The sequence below is a fragment of the Doryrhamphus excisus genome, linkage group LG14, assembly GCF_037039965.1.
Source record: "Doryrhamphus excisus strain RoL-2023G ecotype Guam linkage group LG14, RoL_Dexc_Guam_v1.1, whole genome shotgun sequence".
Taxonomy (NCBI): domain Eukaryota; kingdom Metazoa; phylum Chordata; class Actinopteri; order Syngnathiformes; family Syngnathidae; genus Doryrhamphus; species Doryrhamphus excisus.
The window spans coordinates 18,014,961-18,030,641 of record NC_136370.1 but is presented as its reverse complement, the minus strand read 5'-3'; the positions used below and the strand labels follow the sequence as shown (position 1 = coordinate 18,030,641).

Sequence of the window (15,681 nt, the reverse complement as noted above, 5' to 3'; positions counted from 1 at the left end):
AATCAAATAATCTTATTGATTAATATCCAACTATATGATATCAGTTCCTAAATGGAGCATCACATGTCTTCCTAGATGCTATTTTATTTACTTTGCACCAAAGTACAGACAACCAGCCTCGGTTCACTGTTCCTTATTTATGTTCATTTCCATTTTAACACTGTTGCTGTTTTGCGGTAATAAATTTTATAAACGAAACGATGACTTACAAGTTATTAAACTTCCAGAGAAGCTAAGTTTGAAAGTAAATGTTAAATGAGGGCAATAACTTGTGGCGCTGCACCAAGTGACGACCAGTGCAATACTTTTCTATTAATGAGCTTTGGAAGCAAGGGTCCCTAATACACAAAACATTGCGTACAAATAATATTGCTCATTGTCATCACCTTTAATCAGAGTTGACATAATTACTAGGAGTATTTCTCTTCTAATTAGCACACTTCAGCATCGTCGGAGCAAGCGGTCAGACAAAAAGAGAAGCAGACAGGCATGCCCGATGGGAAACAAAAAGAAGTTTGTCGGCCATAATTAGGTAAGACAACGCCTCTGACTGTTCTCGGCTGGAGATGTCGCTCGGTCTCTGACCGCTCGCTGCCAACAAGTTACACTTTTTCCCGGACCTCTAATAACCCCCCCCCAAAAAAATGTCTTTCCAATGCACATGGACAGAGGCCGTCTCTGCTTCGGTGACTTCACCTCCCACACCGACCCGGGTCACCGTCTGAACTGCATGGATCATTTGTACAATTTTCTGACCACGGAGAGATGCTGTGGAGCAGGCCAGGGGGGGGGGTTAAAGTAATGCTATGGCTTTTATAGCCTGGAGTATATTCCGGAATAGCTCATTTTATAGCATGTTGTGTGCAGGTCTAGTTTTTATCCCAGGGGTGAGGATGCTGGAATTGTTGACTTGTCATGGGTTCTTATTTGTTACAGCCTGTCTTCCGCACAAGTCAACTGGGATAGACTCCTGCTTCGCTGGTCCCTAAACAGAATACTGTTACTTTAAGGTGAGAGTTATGTGCAAGGTAGTTTTAATAGCCTGTTTATTAATTTTTTTATTATTATTTTATTTATTTTTATTATTTGTTTATTGTTATTTATCATTATTTATATATTTTTTATATATTTATTTATTTTATTATTATTATTATTACATTTATGTTCCAACTTGACCAGATCCCTCTCTAATCATACATCATCCCACAGACCCAAACAAAACCTTTTTTTATACTCAATTTAATAAAGTTGTTATAAAATCCATTCACAAAAAAATCTTATTTGTTACAGCCTGTCTTCCGCACAAGTCAACTGGGATAGACTCCCGCTTCGCTGGTCCCTAAACAGGATACTGTTACTTTAAGGTGAGAGTTATGTGCAAGGTAGTTTTAATAGCCAGTTTATTTAATTTTTTTATTTATTATTATTTATTTATTTTTATTTATTTATTATTAGTATATTATTATTAATTATTATATTATTTATATTTTTTATTATATTTTTATTTATTTTTATTTATTTGTATTTATTTTATTATTAATATATTTATTATATTATATTAGTTATGTGCAAGGTAGTTTTAATAGCCAGATTTATTTATTTATTTATTATTTTTATTTATTTATTATTATTATTTGTTATTTATTATTTATATTTTTATTATATATTTATTTATTTTATTATTATTGTTATTATTACATTTATGTTCCAACTTGACCAGATCCCTCTCTAATCATACATCATCCCACAGACCCAAACAAAACCTTTTTTTATACTCAATTTAATAAAGTTGCTATAAAATCCATTCACAAAAATCCATTCTTCCGCACAAGTCAACTGGGATAGACTCCTGCTTCGCTGGTCCCTAAACAGGATACTGTTACTTTAAGGTGAGAGTTATGTGCAAGGTAGTTTTAACAGCCAGTTTATTTTTCTATTTTATTTTTTATTATTTATTTATTTATTTTTAATTATTATTTATTTTTTATTTGTTTATATTATTATTTATATTTTTTATTATTTATTTATTTTATTATTATTATTATTATTACATTTATGTTCCAACTTGACCAGATCACTCTCTAATCATACATCATCCCACAGACCCAAACAAAACCTTTTTTTTTATACTCAATTTAGTAAAGTTGCTATAAAATCCGTTCACAAATTGACCTCGTCGCTTGGCCTCAGACACTTGTTGACGCTGACGGCTCAACATCGATCACCAGTGTTGACATGGTAATCAAACAGACATCATCAATATGGGCGCCTGCCTGTCAACACATGTTTGGTCTCCAGAAAGCGGGGGTCAGTGTCTGCAGATTTGTCCTCCTGATGTGAGGAGGAGGAGGTGGTGGAGGGGGGTCGGTTCATGCCGTGACCTCGCCTACCCTCTGAGCCCCAACAAAATGTCAATCCAATGTGCCCCCCGGTTCTTAAATTAGCTGTCAATTAGTGCAAATTAATCAAGTCCTCGCCTAATTAAGCAATGTCTATGGACCGCTATGCTAAACATGACATTAATTGTGGTAGAGCCAGGTCTTGCAGAAACTTTTTTTGTGGACTGCTACTATATGGTCGATGGTGTCATCAAGTTGCTATAACCACCTTGTATCTTTGCTCTTCCTATAGTCGGACATCTTCATTTGTGTGCAACATCAGGAAGTAGCTGGATGAACACACACAAAAAAAAATTCCAGACCAGCTGTTCACTTTTTAATCTGCAATGCTCTTCGATGGCCACCTACTATGTACGTACGTATACACCAACAGCTAAATCTTCGTCTAATCTGGAGCCTTATTAGGGCGGCGTCTCCTCTGCATGCAAATCAGGCTGCTGCCATGCTCGCTCAGGATTATTAAAAAAGCCATACACAGCAAAGAGAGAGAGACGTGTTGCTCCATCAACAAACTAACCGGAAGCTTCTATATCAGGGGTCTTAAACTCAATTTACCTGGGGGCTACTGGAGCTAGAGTATAGGCAAGGCTGGGACGCATCAGGTTTTCCAAAAAAAAACAAACGCATTTATTAAAAACAGAAAAATATCCAAACTTTTTCAGTGCTTTGGTTCCGATTTTCTACAATAAAAACTCTGATAAAACATTCCACTGTTCTCAAATATCTTAATTTTTATTTTTCTGCACAAAATAAGATGAAAAATAAAGAAATCAAGAATAAAGAAAACCATCAATCAGTAATAAATAAATATAATAATAATAATAATAATAAAACGGCAAATAATAAAAACTTAAGAAACCACATATAGTTAGTGGGTGGACTAATTATTTTTTTCAGATTAAAATGAACAAAGCATTATTAGAGCCCTGTAGACATGACAAAACACGACTATAGTCACATTTATACTCTTTTTATTTACAACATATTGCGCAACTGCAGGGTCTTGAGACACATGCTAACTCGCAAACTAGAGAGCTAGCGACCTAAACGGTAGCCTTCAAGTTATTTCCTTTCAACTTAAAACGCCAAAAACTTACCACTTCCACACGGATAGGGAGGATAACTATTAACAGTTATTTAACCTTTAACATGAACATGAATCAAACGTAATAATTTTTTTTCTGGGTACCTGATACCATACAGCATCCATATCAAACTAACATTAAATTTTCATATCAAGGCGGGGGCCTCAAACTTGTGTCCTGCGGGCCACATTTGGCCCGCGGGCCGCGTGTTTGAGACCCCTGTTCTATATAGATTCTACTCATGGAGGCAGAAAGGGGGGCCCTAAATTGCCAGCAACTGACAGGCCATTCAGCCGCCCCCTACCTCCACCCCACCCCCACCCTCTTCTTTCCATGTTAATGAATGGCTTGATCCCAACAGGCTGATGTGTCATTAGCATATCCTAATAACATTGATTTCTTCATTAATAGAATTTCCACTAAATAGGCCCTAATTACTTTCAACAGGCCAAGCACTAATTGGAGCTGCAATATGTTCCTGCCTCCGACTCGGCGGCTCATTTCCAACATGTTTGATGTGAATTAGAAGTTTTCAAGTGGATCATCGGACGTGCTTCTTCAACTTCATGCTGTGATTCTGTTCAGTCGTGGCTTGTGTTGGTTTGTGTCCTCTTTCCGTGTGAGATGTTGCAAAGGATGCCGTGACGTGTTGGAGAAGCAAGTCAGGTCAGTGGTAATGTTAATTGTTAATTTGGTCATGTTTAATTGGTGAATGCTCATTCTTAAGCTGACACAGAAGTCAACATATTTTGCCTTTAACTTTATTTTTAAGCCGCGGGGCAATTAACAAAAAAAAACAAACATGTGGACCACAAATAGCCCGCGGGGCCAGACTTTGGACCTCCCTGGCCAACAACAATAAATGGTTTTTAAGACCTAGAAGTCAACCAGAAGGCTTTTGATTGTTTTTTTATGGTTGGAATATTATTATTATTATATATATTATTATATATCATATATATTATACATTATTTATATTATATATTATTATTATATAATATTTATATTATATTTATTATGTATTATATATATTATATAATTATTATTAATAATAATTATATTCATTCTTTCATTCATTTTCTACCTCTTATCCTCACGAGGGTCGCGGGGGGTGCTGGAGCCTATCCCAGCTAATTATATAATATATTTATTATATGTATTATATTATATTTATTATTAGTTATATTATATTTATGTATTATATATATTATATAATTATTATTAATTATATGGTTAAATAATATGGAGTATTATTTATTCATTTTCTACCGCTTTTCTTCACGAGGGTCGCGGGGTGCTGGAGCCTATCCCAGCTAATGTATTTATTATATATTATTATATTTATTATTATTTATATTATATTATGTATTATATAATTATTATTAATAATTATATGGTTAGAGTATTATTAATAATTATACTCATTCTTTCATTCATTTTCTACCTCTTATCCTCACGAGTGGGGTGCTGGAGCCTATCCCAGCTAATTATATATTATATCATATATATTATTATATTATATTTATTATTATTCATATTATATTATATTATGTATTATATATATTATATAATTATTATTAATAATTATATTCATTCTTTCATTCATTTTCTACCTCTTATCCTCACGAGTGGGGTGCTGGAGCTTATCCCAGCTAATTATATATTATATTATATATATTATATTTATTATTATTTATATTATATTATGTATTATATATATTATATAATTATTATTAATAATTATATTCATTTTTTCATTCATTTTCTACCTCTTATCCTCACGAGCGGGGTGCTGGAGCCTATCCCAGCTAATTATATAATATATTATATATATATAAATTATATGTAGTATATATTATTATTATTATTATATATTATAGAATAATTATCAATAATTATTGACTTATATAGTATAATATGTTTAAAAATGATGATTATTATTTCCACAGCAGATGATGTGACTTGGCCATTTTCCAGCCTTTTTCTGTGTGTTTTATCATTTCCTCTCCGTGGAGGGCTCCCATGCCCTTTAATCTGTTGCTGTGGGATTAACACGCCGCACGGCCCCCACGCCGCAGCCCACACCATGCGTGACTCCACGCCGTCCACCTGTCCTATTTGGTGGATTGCCTTTGATTTGACGGCTTTTCCCGGCCATTTTTCATCCCGAGATGATTTATGCATCGGTTGAGCTCAGATTGGGAAGACATTAAAAGGTGAGAATTTCATAAATGTATTTTTAATGTGGATTTGGGCACGACGTGGGACATATTTCTGATGCACCCGTTTAATTTTTTTTGTTGTTGTTTATGTTTGTTATAAAATACACGCAGATATGAAAGTGAGGGGGTCCGTCTAATGCATCCATGATCCACAGGAATCCTGAATCCTCGCTGCTGATTGGCTGCTGGGCCCTGCCTCTTGTTGGGATGAACCTGTTGGATAAAGGGACCATTTGCTAAAGACGCCCATGCACTTGTGCAACACCATGCACCGGGGACCAGTCTGCTAGAACCCACTCAAAACCTCCCCGAAGCCAAACTCACCATGACGGGCAAACAAGGCACAGTCATGTCGGGAAGTTTAAACCCAGCGGAGAGAACAAGTCCTCTGGGATCGAACGGAGGGAATAACAGCACCATCGTCATCAACCAACAACACCAGGCCAAAACCACTTCCACCCACCCGCCCGGCAGGTGCACGGGCTTCGGCATCCAGGAGATCCTGGGGCTCAACAACAAGGAGCCCTCCGCGGCGCCGAGGACCACCTTCAACTCCTTGCCGGCCGGGGCGCATCTCATCGCCGCGAGGTCCATGCTCGGCCCCGCCGGCCTGGGTGTCGGGATGGGATTAATCGGCCCCGGTGGAATTCCAGCGTTTTACCGCCAGCCTGCGTTTTTGGAGCGGGTGCTGGACCCGCAGGATGTTCACCTGCAGCCGCATAACACCACCTCATCCGGGCGGATGGACGCCAGCCAGTCTGCAAGCTCCGGTCCGTGTACTTTTTAATTCTTAATTAATCTTAATTAATCTTAATTAGCCTGTTCTGCCTTGTTTAAACCAAGAAATATAACATAAATGCATGATTATTATGAATAGGGTATTTGTTTTGTTAGTGCACCATCATCATAATTAAAAAACTAATATTTTTCAACAAAAAATGTACGAAAAAAAAAATATTTTAATATTTTTTTCTCATCCAGACTCTGAGGATTTGTCTTCAAATGAAAGAAAACTGTCCAAGTCTTCAATAAGTCAAAGCAAGAAACGGAAGAAAAGACGTCACAGGTCAGCGTTTATTTCTTTTTACTTAAAAAAAAATAAATATTAGTTATTCATCGTCATATTAAAAAAATATGTATTTCATAAAGTAGAAATGACCCCGACTCACATATTTGACCTTGACAAATAATAAAATGTTAAATCCAGTTTACTATAATAAAATGTGTTAATTTTATAGTAAATGTTATCTCATCAAGTTTTTATTTCATTTACAAATCAGATTGATTGATGATTTTAATGACATTCTTGTTCAACTCCATTTTTAATACCCTTCCACGTGCTTTTTTTTTTTATTCTTGGTGAAATTGTCCAATATAGAACCATATTCACATCCTATCAACTGGAGGAGCTGGAGAAGGCCTTCAACGAGGCCCATTATCCGGATGTGTACGCAAGGGAGATGTTGGCCATGAAAACAGAATTACCTGAAGACAGAATACAGGTGAGACACTAAAAATAATAAAAAAAAAAATACTGTATTAGCACATCATCAAGTCATTCTTAATATTTTACCTCTATAAATAATATAAATATGAATTAAATGTGGTTTTATGAGGACTGAAATTCAACACAAAAGTTGGAGAATTTAAATTTCAATACAATAACAATACAATTTCAACCCCCCTGCTACATACAATGATAATTATTATTATTTTTTAATAAAAAAGAGCATTTCTTGCAATACTTAAATATGCAAAATAGTGCCAGCATAACTACAAATAATCTAATGTTATAAAGCCAATGGAAATATAAAGTGGGGGTGGGGGGGGTTACCTTCTGGTACCACCAGCATGGGCTAGCTTGATGTTAGCATTGTCAAATCAATGACTATTATTCAACTGTATCGAATGATGGATGTTACAGTTACAGTTTTGGTGCGTTTAAGGACCGTCAAACAAAGTGCTACATATTATCATGTATTAAAAATAATCACCCAGTTAGGGTTTTGGGTCTATTTTGGTAGAAAACCAAATAAACATAACTTTGTTTTTTTTTTTTAAACCAATATCAGTGAGTGTGAATGCTGAATCATGATCCACCATATTTTGATACACTCTAAATCCGCTGCATTTTTTTATGAATAGAATTAATTCATGATAAATGATATGGATTATTAGATATTAATTACACTAATTTGCATCTATAACACAAAGCTAATATGTGGATGTTTTTTTCCATAGCTAAGCCCACACTGACCATCTTTAATGTCCAAAATGCATAAGTGTGACCATATTTTGATGAACCAAAACCATTAATGAAATACTCAAATGATTCTTGAACCAAAAAACAGCAATGCTTGTAGGAATGCAAAGGACTAACTTAACAAGTTTTGCTTGTTCTTTGGCTTTTTGCAGCAAAAAGCAGCCCATGTGGCAGATTACCATATTTAATCACAAATAACAAAACAGGACAAGGACCAGTGGTGTCATTAGGCCTATTTTAGGGGGGCTTCAGACCACCCTAAAATGTTCTTAAGCCCCCCTAAATAATTTGATAATTTTTATTGATTTTTTTTTACAAAAAAATCTCTGACAAATTTCATATAATAGGCCCCCCTAAAATGTTCTTAAGATTTCCTAAATAATTGTATATTTTTATTGATTTTCTTTTTTTTTATTATTGTTTTTTTTTTACAAAAAAAAATCTCTGACAAATTTCATATAATAGGGTCCCCCTAAAATGTTATTAAGACCTTCTAAATAATTGCACATTTTTTATTGATTTTCTTTTTATTTTTTTTATTGATTTTCTTTTTATTTTTTTATTGATTTTTTTTACAAAAAAAAATCTCTGACAAATTTCATATAATAGGGTCCCCCTAAAATGTTCTTAAGCCCCCCTAAATAATTAGATTTTTTTTATTGATTTTTTTTTTTACAAAAAATCTCTTACAAATTTCATATAATAGGCCCCCCCCCTAAAATGTTATTAAGACCTTCTAAATAATTGCACATTTTTTATTGATTTTCTTTTTATTTTTTTTATTGATTTTCTTTTTATTTTTTTATTGATTTTTTTTTACAAAAAAAAATCTCTGACAAATTTCATATAATAGGGTCCCCCTAAAATGTTCTTAAGCCCCCCTAAATAATTTGATTTTTTTTATTGATTTTTTTTTTTACAAAAAATCTCTTACAAATTTCATATAATAGGGCCCCCCCCTAAAATGTTATTAAGACCTTCTAAATAATTGTATATTTTTTTATTGATTTTCTTTTTATTTTTTTATTGATTTTTTTTTTTACAAAAAAATCTCTGACAAATTTCATATAATAGGGTCCCTCTAAAATGTTCTTAAGCCCCTCCTAAATAATTTGATATCTTTAATTGATTTTTTTTTTTACAAAAAAATCTCTCACAAATTTCATATAATAGCCCCCCCTAAAATGTTCTTAAGACCTCTTAAATAATTGTATATTTTTTATTGATTTTATTTTTTATTTTTTTTATAGAATTTTTTTTTCAAAAAAAATCTCTGACAAATTTCATATAATAGCGTCCCCCTAAAATGTTCTTAAGACCTCCTACATAATTATATATTTTTTTATAAAAAATTTTTTTAATATTTTTTTATAAAAAAAAAAAATTAATTTTTTTTTTTACAAAAAAATCTCTGACAAATTTCATATACTAGGACAAAAGCAGGCTAATAAGCAGGCCAATAAGCTAGCTAATACTAACCTACTACTACTAGTAGTAGTAGTAGTAATAATCAGAATAATAATAATGATAATAGTAATAATAATAGGCTAATTAATAATATAATAATGATTATTATATAATTGATGACTGTCCATTGGACAGAATGTTTGCAGAGCTTGAGCAGCGTTTTTTTGCAGTGTAGATTGTGTGTACTTGTGTACATTTAATGGTAGCCTAAAACAATTGAGTATCTCTACTAAATTGTCAAAAATTGGGAAAATTATATCCTGATTTTTGGGGATTTTTTTTTTGAACGTCTACTACATTCATTCATATCCTGTGCATCTCCAGGGGGCTAAGCCACCCCCCCTGTCCTCAGAACCTAGTCACGCCCCTGACGAGGACATGTCACCCCCTCTTTCTTGGCCCGGGACACATCATTCCTCATCAGGTTGACTTGGAAGTGCAACAATTTGTTGTGTGGAAGGAAGGAGACACTAACGACCTAATCAAGCTATATCAAGGCAGGAGAAGATTGCTGTGTGACCTGCACCATCCATCTGCCGGGGCCGCCTTTTAATCTCGTTCTCATTAAGGGCCCCCCCCCCCTCCGCCACATCCCCAATAAATAATACATGGAAATGAAGAAATAAATAAGAGCCGCTGCAGGCCTGCTCCTCTCTCACTGCTAAATAAAAATGAACACCCAATTGTCCTCATTGAGTGTAATTAGTTAAATGAGACTGTGAGGCTGCTGCGGACACGTTGGAGCTCAAATGAAATAACTACATTGAATTTATTAGCGTGGGTCAATAGCCTCGCTCCCCCGAGTCCCGCTAGTTTAATTTCCCGTGATATTTGCCCGCCTGGCCGCCATCGATTGGGGCTGAAATTAACTTATTTTTCAATCAGGCTCGGTGTGCCCCAGGGTCGACTCCTCCTTGCAGCTTCCGCTCCCTTTGACGGCCACAAGAAGCAATCTCTTATCATAAAAGCTATCATTAAAATGATCAGGAATTTTTTTTTAAATAATAACAAGCTTGGAAATATGATGTTTTTCATGATTTGATAATGAATGGAATCTACTGTATCATCACAGGCTGGACCTTCACCGAAAATTTATGGACCATAATAAAAATCACTTTGAATTATCTTTTAAAAAAAAATAGTGAAAAAAAGCTTACATCCAGAGATAAATTTAATACGCGGAAATATATGAAAATATAACACCTAATTTGCATAATGTTGCCAATAGGTCCATTGTCATTGAGTTAAAACATTGATAAGTTAAATTACCCCTTTGCACCCAATATAAGACAACACCTCTAAGCCAATATTGAACGAAACAACGTAGAAAGCCAAAATGTCTGATATTCTATACCCTATTGACACCAATATAAGACGGCTCTGAATATAAAACAATGCCCTTTTTTTGAATATAAGACAACTTGTTTGCTTCGAGATCTGTATTTGGACAAATGTTTTTTTTTTAAAACAACATCAAAAAGACAATTGAACAGAACAAGGTAGAAAGCCAAAATATCTTATGATTATATTGTTTTGACCAAAATATAAGACAGCTCTGAATATAAGACAATCCCCTTTTTTTTCCAAGATGTGTTTTTTGGATGAATATTTTTCAAGATATTATTGAAAGCAACAAGGTAGAAAGTCAATATGTTGCATATTGGCCCCGATATAAGATGACCCTGAATATAAGACAACCTGTTTAAGATATAAGACAACTTGTTTGCTTCAAGATCTGTATTTGGACAAATGTTTTTTAAAACAACATGAAAAAGACAATTGAACAGAACAAGGTAGAAAGTCAAAATATCCTATGATATATCATTTTGACCAAAATATAAGACGGCTCAGAATGTAAGACAATCCCCTTTTTTTCAAGATGTGTTTTTTGGATGAATATTTTTCAAGATATTATTGAAAGCAACAAGGTAGAAAGTCAATATGTTGCATATTGGCCCCGATATAAGATGGACCTGAATATAAGACAACCTGTTTGCTTCAAGATCTGTATTTGAACAAATGTTTTTTAAGACGATATCAAAAACACAATTGAAAAGACCAAGGTAGAAAGTAAAATACCGTTTTGACCAAAATATAAGACGGCTCTGAATATAAGACAATCCCCTTTTTTTTGAATATTGAATATTCATTATTGAATAATGAATATTTTTCAAGATATTATTGAAAGCAACAAGGTAGAAAGTCAATATGTTGCATATTGGCCCCGATATAAGATGGCCCTGAATATAAGACGACCTGTTTGCTTCAAGATCTGAATTTGGACAAATGTTTTTTAAGATGATATCAAAAACACAATTGAAAAAAAACAAGGTAGAAAGTAAAAATATCCTATAATATATTGTTTTGACCAAAATATAAGACGGCTCTGAATATAAGACAATCCCCTTTTTTCCCCAAGATGTGTTTTTAGGATGAAAGTTTTTCAAAATATAATTGAAAGAAACAAGGTAGACAGTAAATATGTACCATATTGGACCCAATATAAGATGGCCCCGAATATAAGACAACCTATTTGCTTCAAGATCTGTATTTAGACAAATGTTTTTCAAGATGATATCAAAAACACAATTGAAAAAAACAAGGTAGAAAGTAAAAATATCCTATAATATATTGATTGACCAAAATATAAGACGGCTCTGAATATAAGACAATCCTCTTTTTTTCTTTCCAAGACTGTTTTTCATTACTGAAAGGAATAGCCGTGCTCACAACCCTTCAGCAGTTTATGGTTTACATGTCCTTATCATATCTCATATATAACATATCTCTAGACTCCGAATATAAAACAACCCATCTTTTTCATACTAATGATAAAATCCACTCATATTCAAATGACGGGATGGTGGCTGACCTTCTTGTTTTGCTATCACAGGTGTGGTTCCAGAACCGTAGGGCCAAGTGGAGGAAGAGGGAGAAGTGCTGGGGTCGCAGCACCGTCATGGCGGAGTACGGCCTCTACGGCGCCATGGTGCGACATTCCATCCCTCTTCCCGAGTCCATCCTCAAGTCAGCCAAGGACGGCATCATGGAGTCCTGTGCTCCGTGGTTGCTAGGTTAGTGCCTTGCTCATCTTCCTACTGTATCCAAACTGAAAAAAACTACTCGGAATTCTAACGTTCATGAATGAATTTGTGTTTATGTTGCTATTTACGAATGTGTGTGCGAGTCTAAGTCCCTCCCTGTTGTTTGCTCAATAGCACCCTGACACATGGAAACGGGGCATCAACAGCTACTTTGTTTTTCGGTCCGGTTACTAACCTCTGTATTATTCGTTATTCGTATCCGCCCATTGTCTTCTTCATCCTGATTGGCCTGAGACCACTGTCAATCATTTTCCAACAGTTTAGAGAATCTGAATTCTGTATATTTGCAAGTTTTCTCCCTCCGGCAAAACCCACAATGTCGACGAAACGGCCAACCATCACATAAAAAGTTGGTAGAATTTACGTGGCTGTAGGGCGCCATTACGGAATAAATTAATATTTAGTTTGTTACAAAAAACGAGGAAGTAAAATTGCGACGACTGCAGTGATTTGTTATAACAAGGATACAAAAACGCAAGTGTCTATCCAGTGTATGGTGGTGGGATAGGGATTTTGCCAAAAAACGATATGCCGATATCGTCCAACTCTCAATTTCTGATACCAAGTGTGGTTAGCGCGCAGACATCACAGCTAGGACCCGAGTTCAATTCCACCCTCGGCTATCTCTGTGTGGAGTTTGCATGTTTTACCCGTGCATGCGTGGGTTTTCTCCGGGTACTCCGGTTTCCTCCCACATTCCTAAAACATGTTAAGTTAATTGGCGTTAATTATCGACTCCAAATTTGAGTGTGAATGGTTGTTTGTTTATATGTGCCCTGTGATTGGCTGGCCACCAGTCCAGGGTGTACCCCGCCTTTTGCCCGAAAAACTTAAGAAACCACATATAGTTGGTGGGTAGACAAATAATTTTTTTTCAGATTAAAATGAACAAAGCATTATTAGAGCCCTGTAGACATGACAAAACACGACTATAGTCACATTTATACTTTTTTTTTATTTACAACATATTGCGCAACTGCAGGGTCTTGAGACACATGCTAACTCGCAAACTAGAGAGCTATAGCGACCTAAATGGTAGTCTTCAAGTTATTTCCTTTCAACTTAAAAAGCCAAAAACTTACCACTTCCACACGGATAGGGAGGATAACTATTAACAGTTATTTAACCTTTAACATGAATATTAATCAAACGTAATAATTTTTTCTGACTAGTGTCCTGCGGACCACATTTGGCCCGCGGGCCGCGTGTTTGAGACCCCTGATTTAGGAGGTCTTAAGAACATTTTAGGGGGACCCTATTATATGAAATTTGTTTTTTGTAAAAAAAAATCAATAAATTTTTTTTTTAAAAATATACAATTATTTACTTAAGAACATTTTGGGGGGGGCTATTATATGAAATTTGTCAGAATTTTTTTTGTAAAAAAAAAAAAATTTTTTTTGTTTAAAAAAAAAAAAATTTTGTAAAAAAAAAAAATTCTGCTGTACATACAAACAAATTCTACCCAAGCGAGTCAGAGCTTTTCTTCCTGTCACTCACACTTACAACCGAAACAAGCGTTTATTTGTCATGGGGGTCAGTATACGGCCCATGAAATGGAGATGTATGAAGTATCTACCTGCACTATCTTGACTTGCCTTCTAAAGCAGAACCTTCTTTGCTTGCTGTTTTCAGTTCAAGATGGCTTACCAGTCAGCAGACGCTATTCTAAATCTGAATACCCGCAACTCTTTGCAGGGATGCACAAGAAATCTATGGAGGTCCCCGCACCGCCGGAACCAACCACTGCCGCCAAGTGCGACGAGCCGCCACGGCCGAGCTCTCAGAGACCTGATGATTCTGAGGAAGCGGAGCGGAGGTCAAAGGGCAAGTCGTCCATTTCTAAAGAGGAACTGAGAGAGAACAGCATCGCGGCCCTTAGAGCCAAAGCACAGGAGCACAGTGCCAAAGTCCTGGGAACGGTTCATCATGACACCTCATTGGACGAGGAGCAGCAGGATAAGACGAGTGCTCCTCTGAGTCCCGCGGAGGAGACACAAAACCTGTAAAATACGGACTGCAATTGAACTCACCGCTCATTGTTCTGCTTCTGGACTCTGGAGAAGATGAGCCGCAAATGCACTTTTCCTTACGTGATCCGCTTCCGAAAAACATCCACATTGAAGATAATGGTTCTTGGTGGTTCCACCACAATCAGGATCAGGAACTTCCGCATCCGTGTTCAATTGCTGAATGCCGACATTTTTACGGAACGTGATTGTTGTCCTGTGTTATGATGTATCTTCTCAAAAGCACATTTCCACCACTTGTTTCACTTTAAACCGTGTAACATGGAAATCATCTTTTATTATTAAATATGACTTTCTGGTGTCCATCATTTGAGTAAACAATATTATTCTCATTTTTAGAAGATACTTGTTGATGCTCGGCTGACTCGCCTCATTAGAAGAGTCTGAGTCCCCTCCCCGTGTCCCCTTGCTTGCATGCCTGGGTTAGCGCTGATAATCCGTCGCAGTTGAGAGCCTTCAATTTGAGATTAAATTCCAGGGAGGGGGGGGGCGACAGCGACCGAAAGAGCGAAAGCAGCCGCCACAAAATCTGATCCATGCTCTTATCTACGGCCAAAGACTTGTTAGCAGCCTTTAACGCTGCTGCTCATGTGTGTTCGAACCTCTTACCGAAAAATACACTTGAACGCCCGAGTACGGGACTTTGTAACAATTTTCCAAGCCGTTTGAATGAATCCCAACCGGCTGTCTATGGGCGAGAGGCGGGGTACACCCTGGACTGGTGGCCAGCCAATCACAGGGCACATATAGACAAACAACCATTCACACTCACATTCATACCTATGGACAATTTGGAGTCGCTAATTAACCTAGCATGTTTTTTTTGGAATGTGGGAGGAAACCGTATTACACGGACAGGGAGAACATGCGAACATGCAAACTCCGAGGGTGGGATTGAACTCGGGTCTCCTCGCTGTGAGGCCTGCACACTAACCACTCGTCCACCGTGCAGCCCCATTTGTCTATTCAGTGTTAGATATGTTTTATGTACGGCTACATTATTGCTATTATTAGATTATTTTCATTTAGAATATTTTTTATTTCCTGCATCTTTTACAGTCACTAGCTTCCATAAACCAGTGGAGTGAGGATCATCTCCAAAAGTTTCATC

The 15,681-nt window shown here is 35.9% G+C and overlaps 1 protein-coding gene across 7 annotated transcripts; it reads left to right on the top strand.

The window, feature by feature from the left end:
- Positions 1 to 126: 126 nt before the first annotated feature.
- Positions 127 to 14,872, top strand: vsx2 (visual system homeobox 2). 7 transcript variants are annotated; one of them, XM_078796162.1, is made up of 10 exons: positions 127 to 532; positions 937 to 1,010; positions 2,632 to 2,750; positions 3,932 to 4,150; positions 5,434 to 5,700; positions 5,862 to 6,476; positions 6,688 to 6,772; positions 7,085 to 7,208; positions 12,330 to 12,510; positions 14,176 to 14,872. In XM_078796162.1, exons 6-10 carry the CDS (start codon positions 6,032 to 6,034, stop codon positions 14,547 to 14,549), a joined length of 1,209 nt encoding a protein of 402 aa, XP_078652288.1. In that variant the 5' UTR covers positions 127 to 532; positions 937 to 1,010; positions 2,632 to 2,750; positions 3,932 to 4,150; positions 5,434 to 5,700; positions 5,862 to 6,031; the 3' UTR covers positions 14,550 to 14,872. The 7 variants fall into 7 exon arrangements, with proteins under 7 accessions (XP_078652288.1, XP_078652289.1, XP_078652292.1 ...); XM_078796163.1 differs by lacking the exons at positions 127 to 532; positions 937 to 1,010 and adding an exon at positions 1,289 to 1,364; XM_078796166.1 differs by lacking the exons at positions 127 to 532; positions 937 to 1,010 and adding an exon at positions 1,833 to 1,889 and having other exon boundaries at positions 14,239 to 14,872.
- Positions 14,873 to 15,681: the final 809 nt, after the last annotated feature.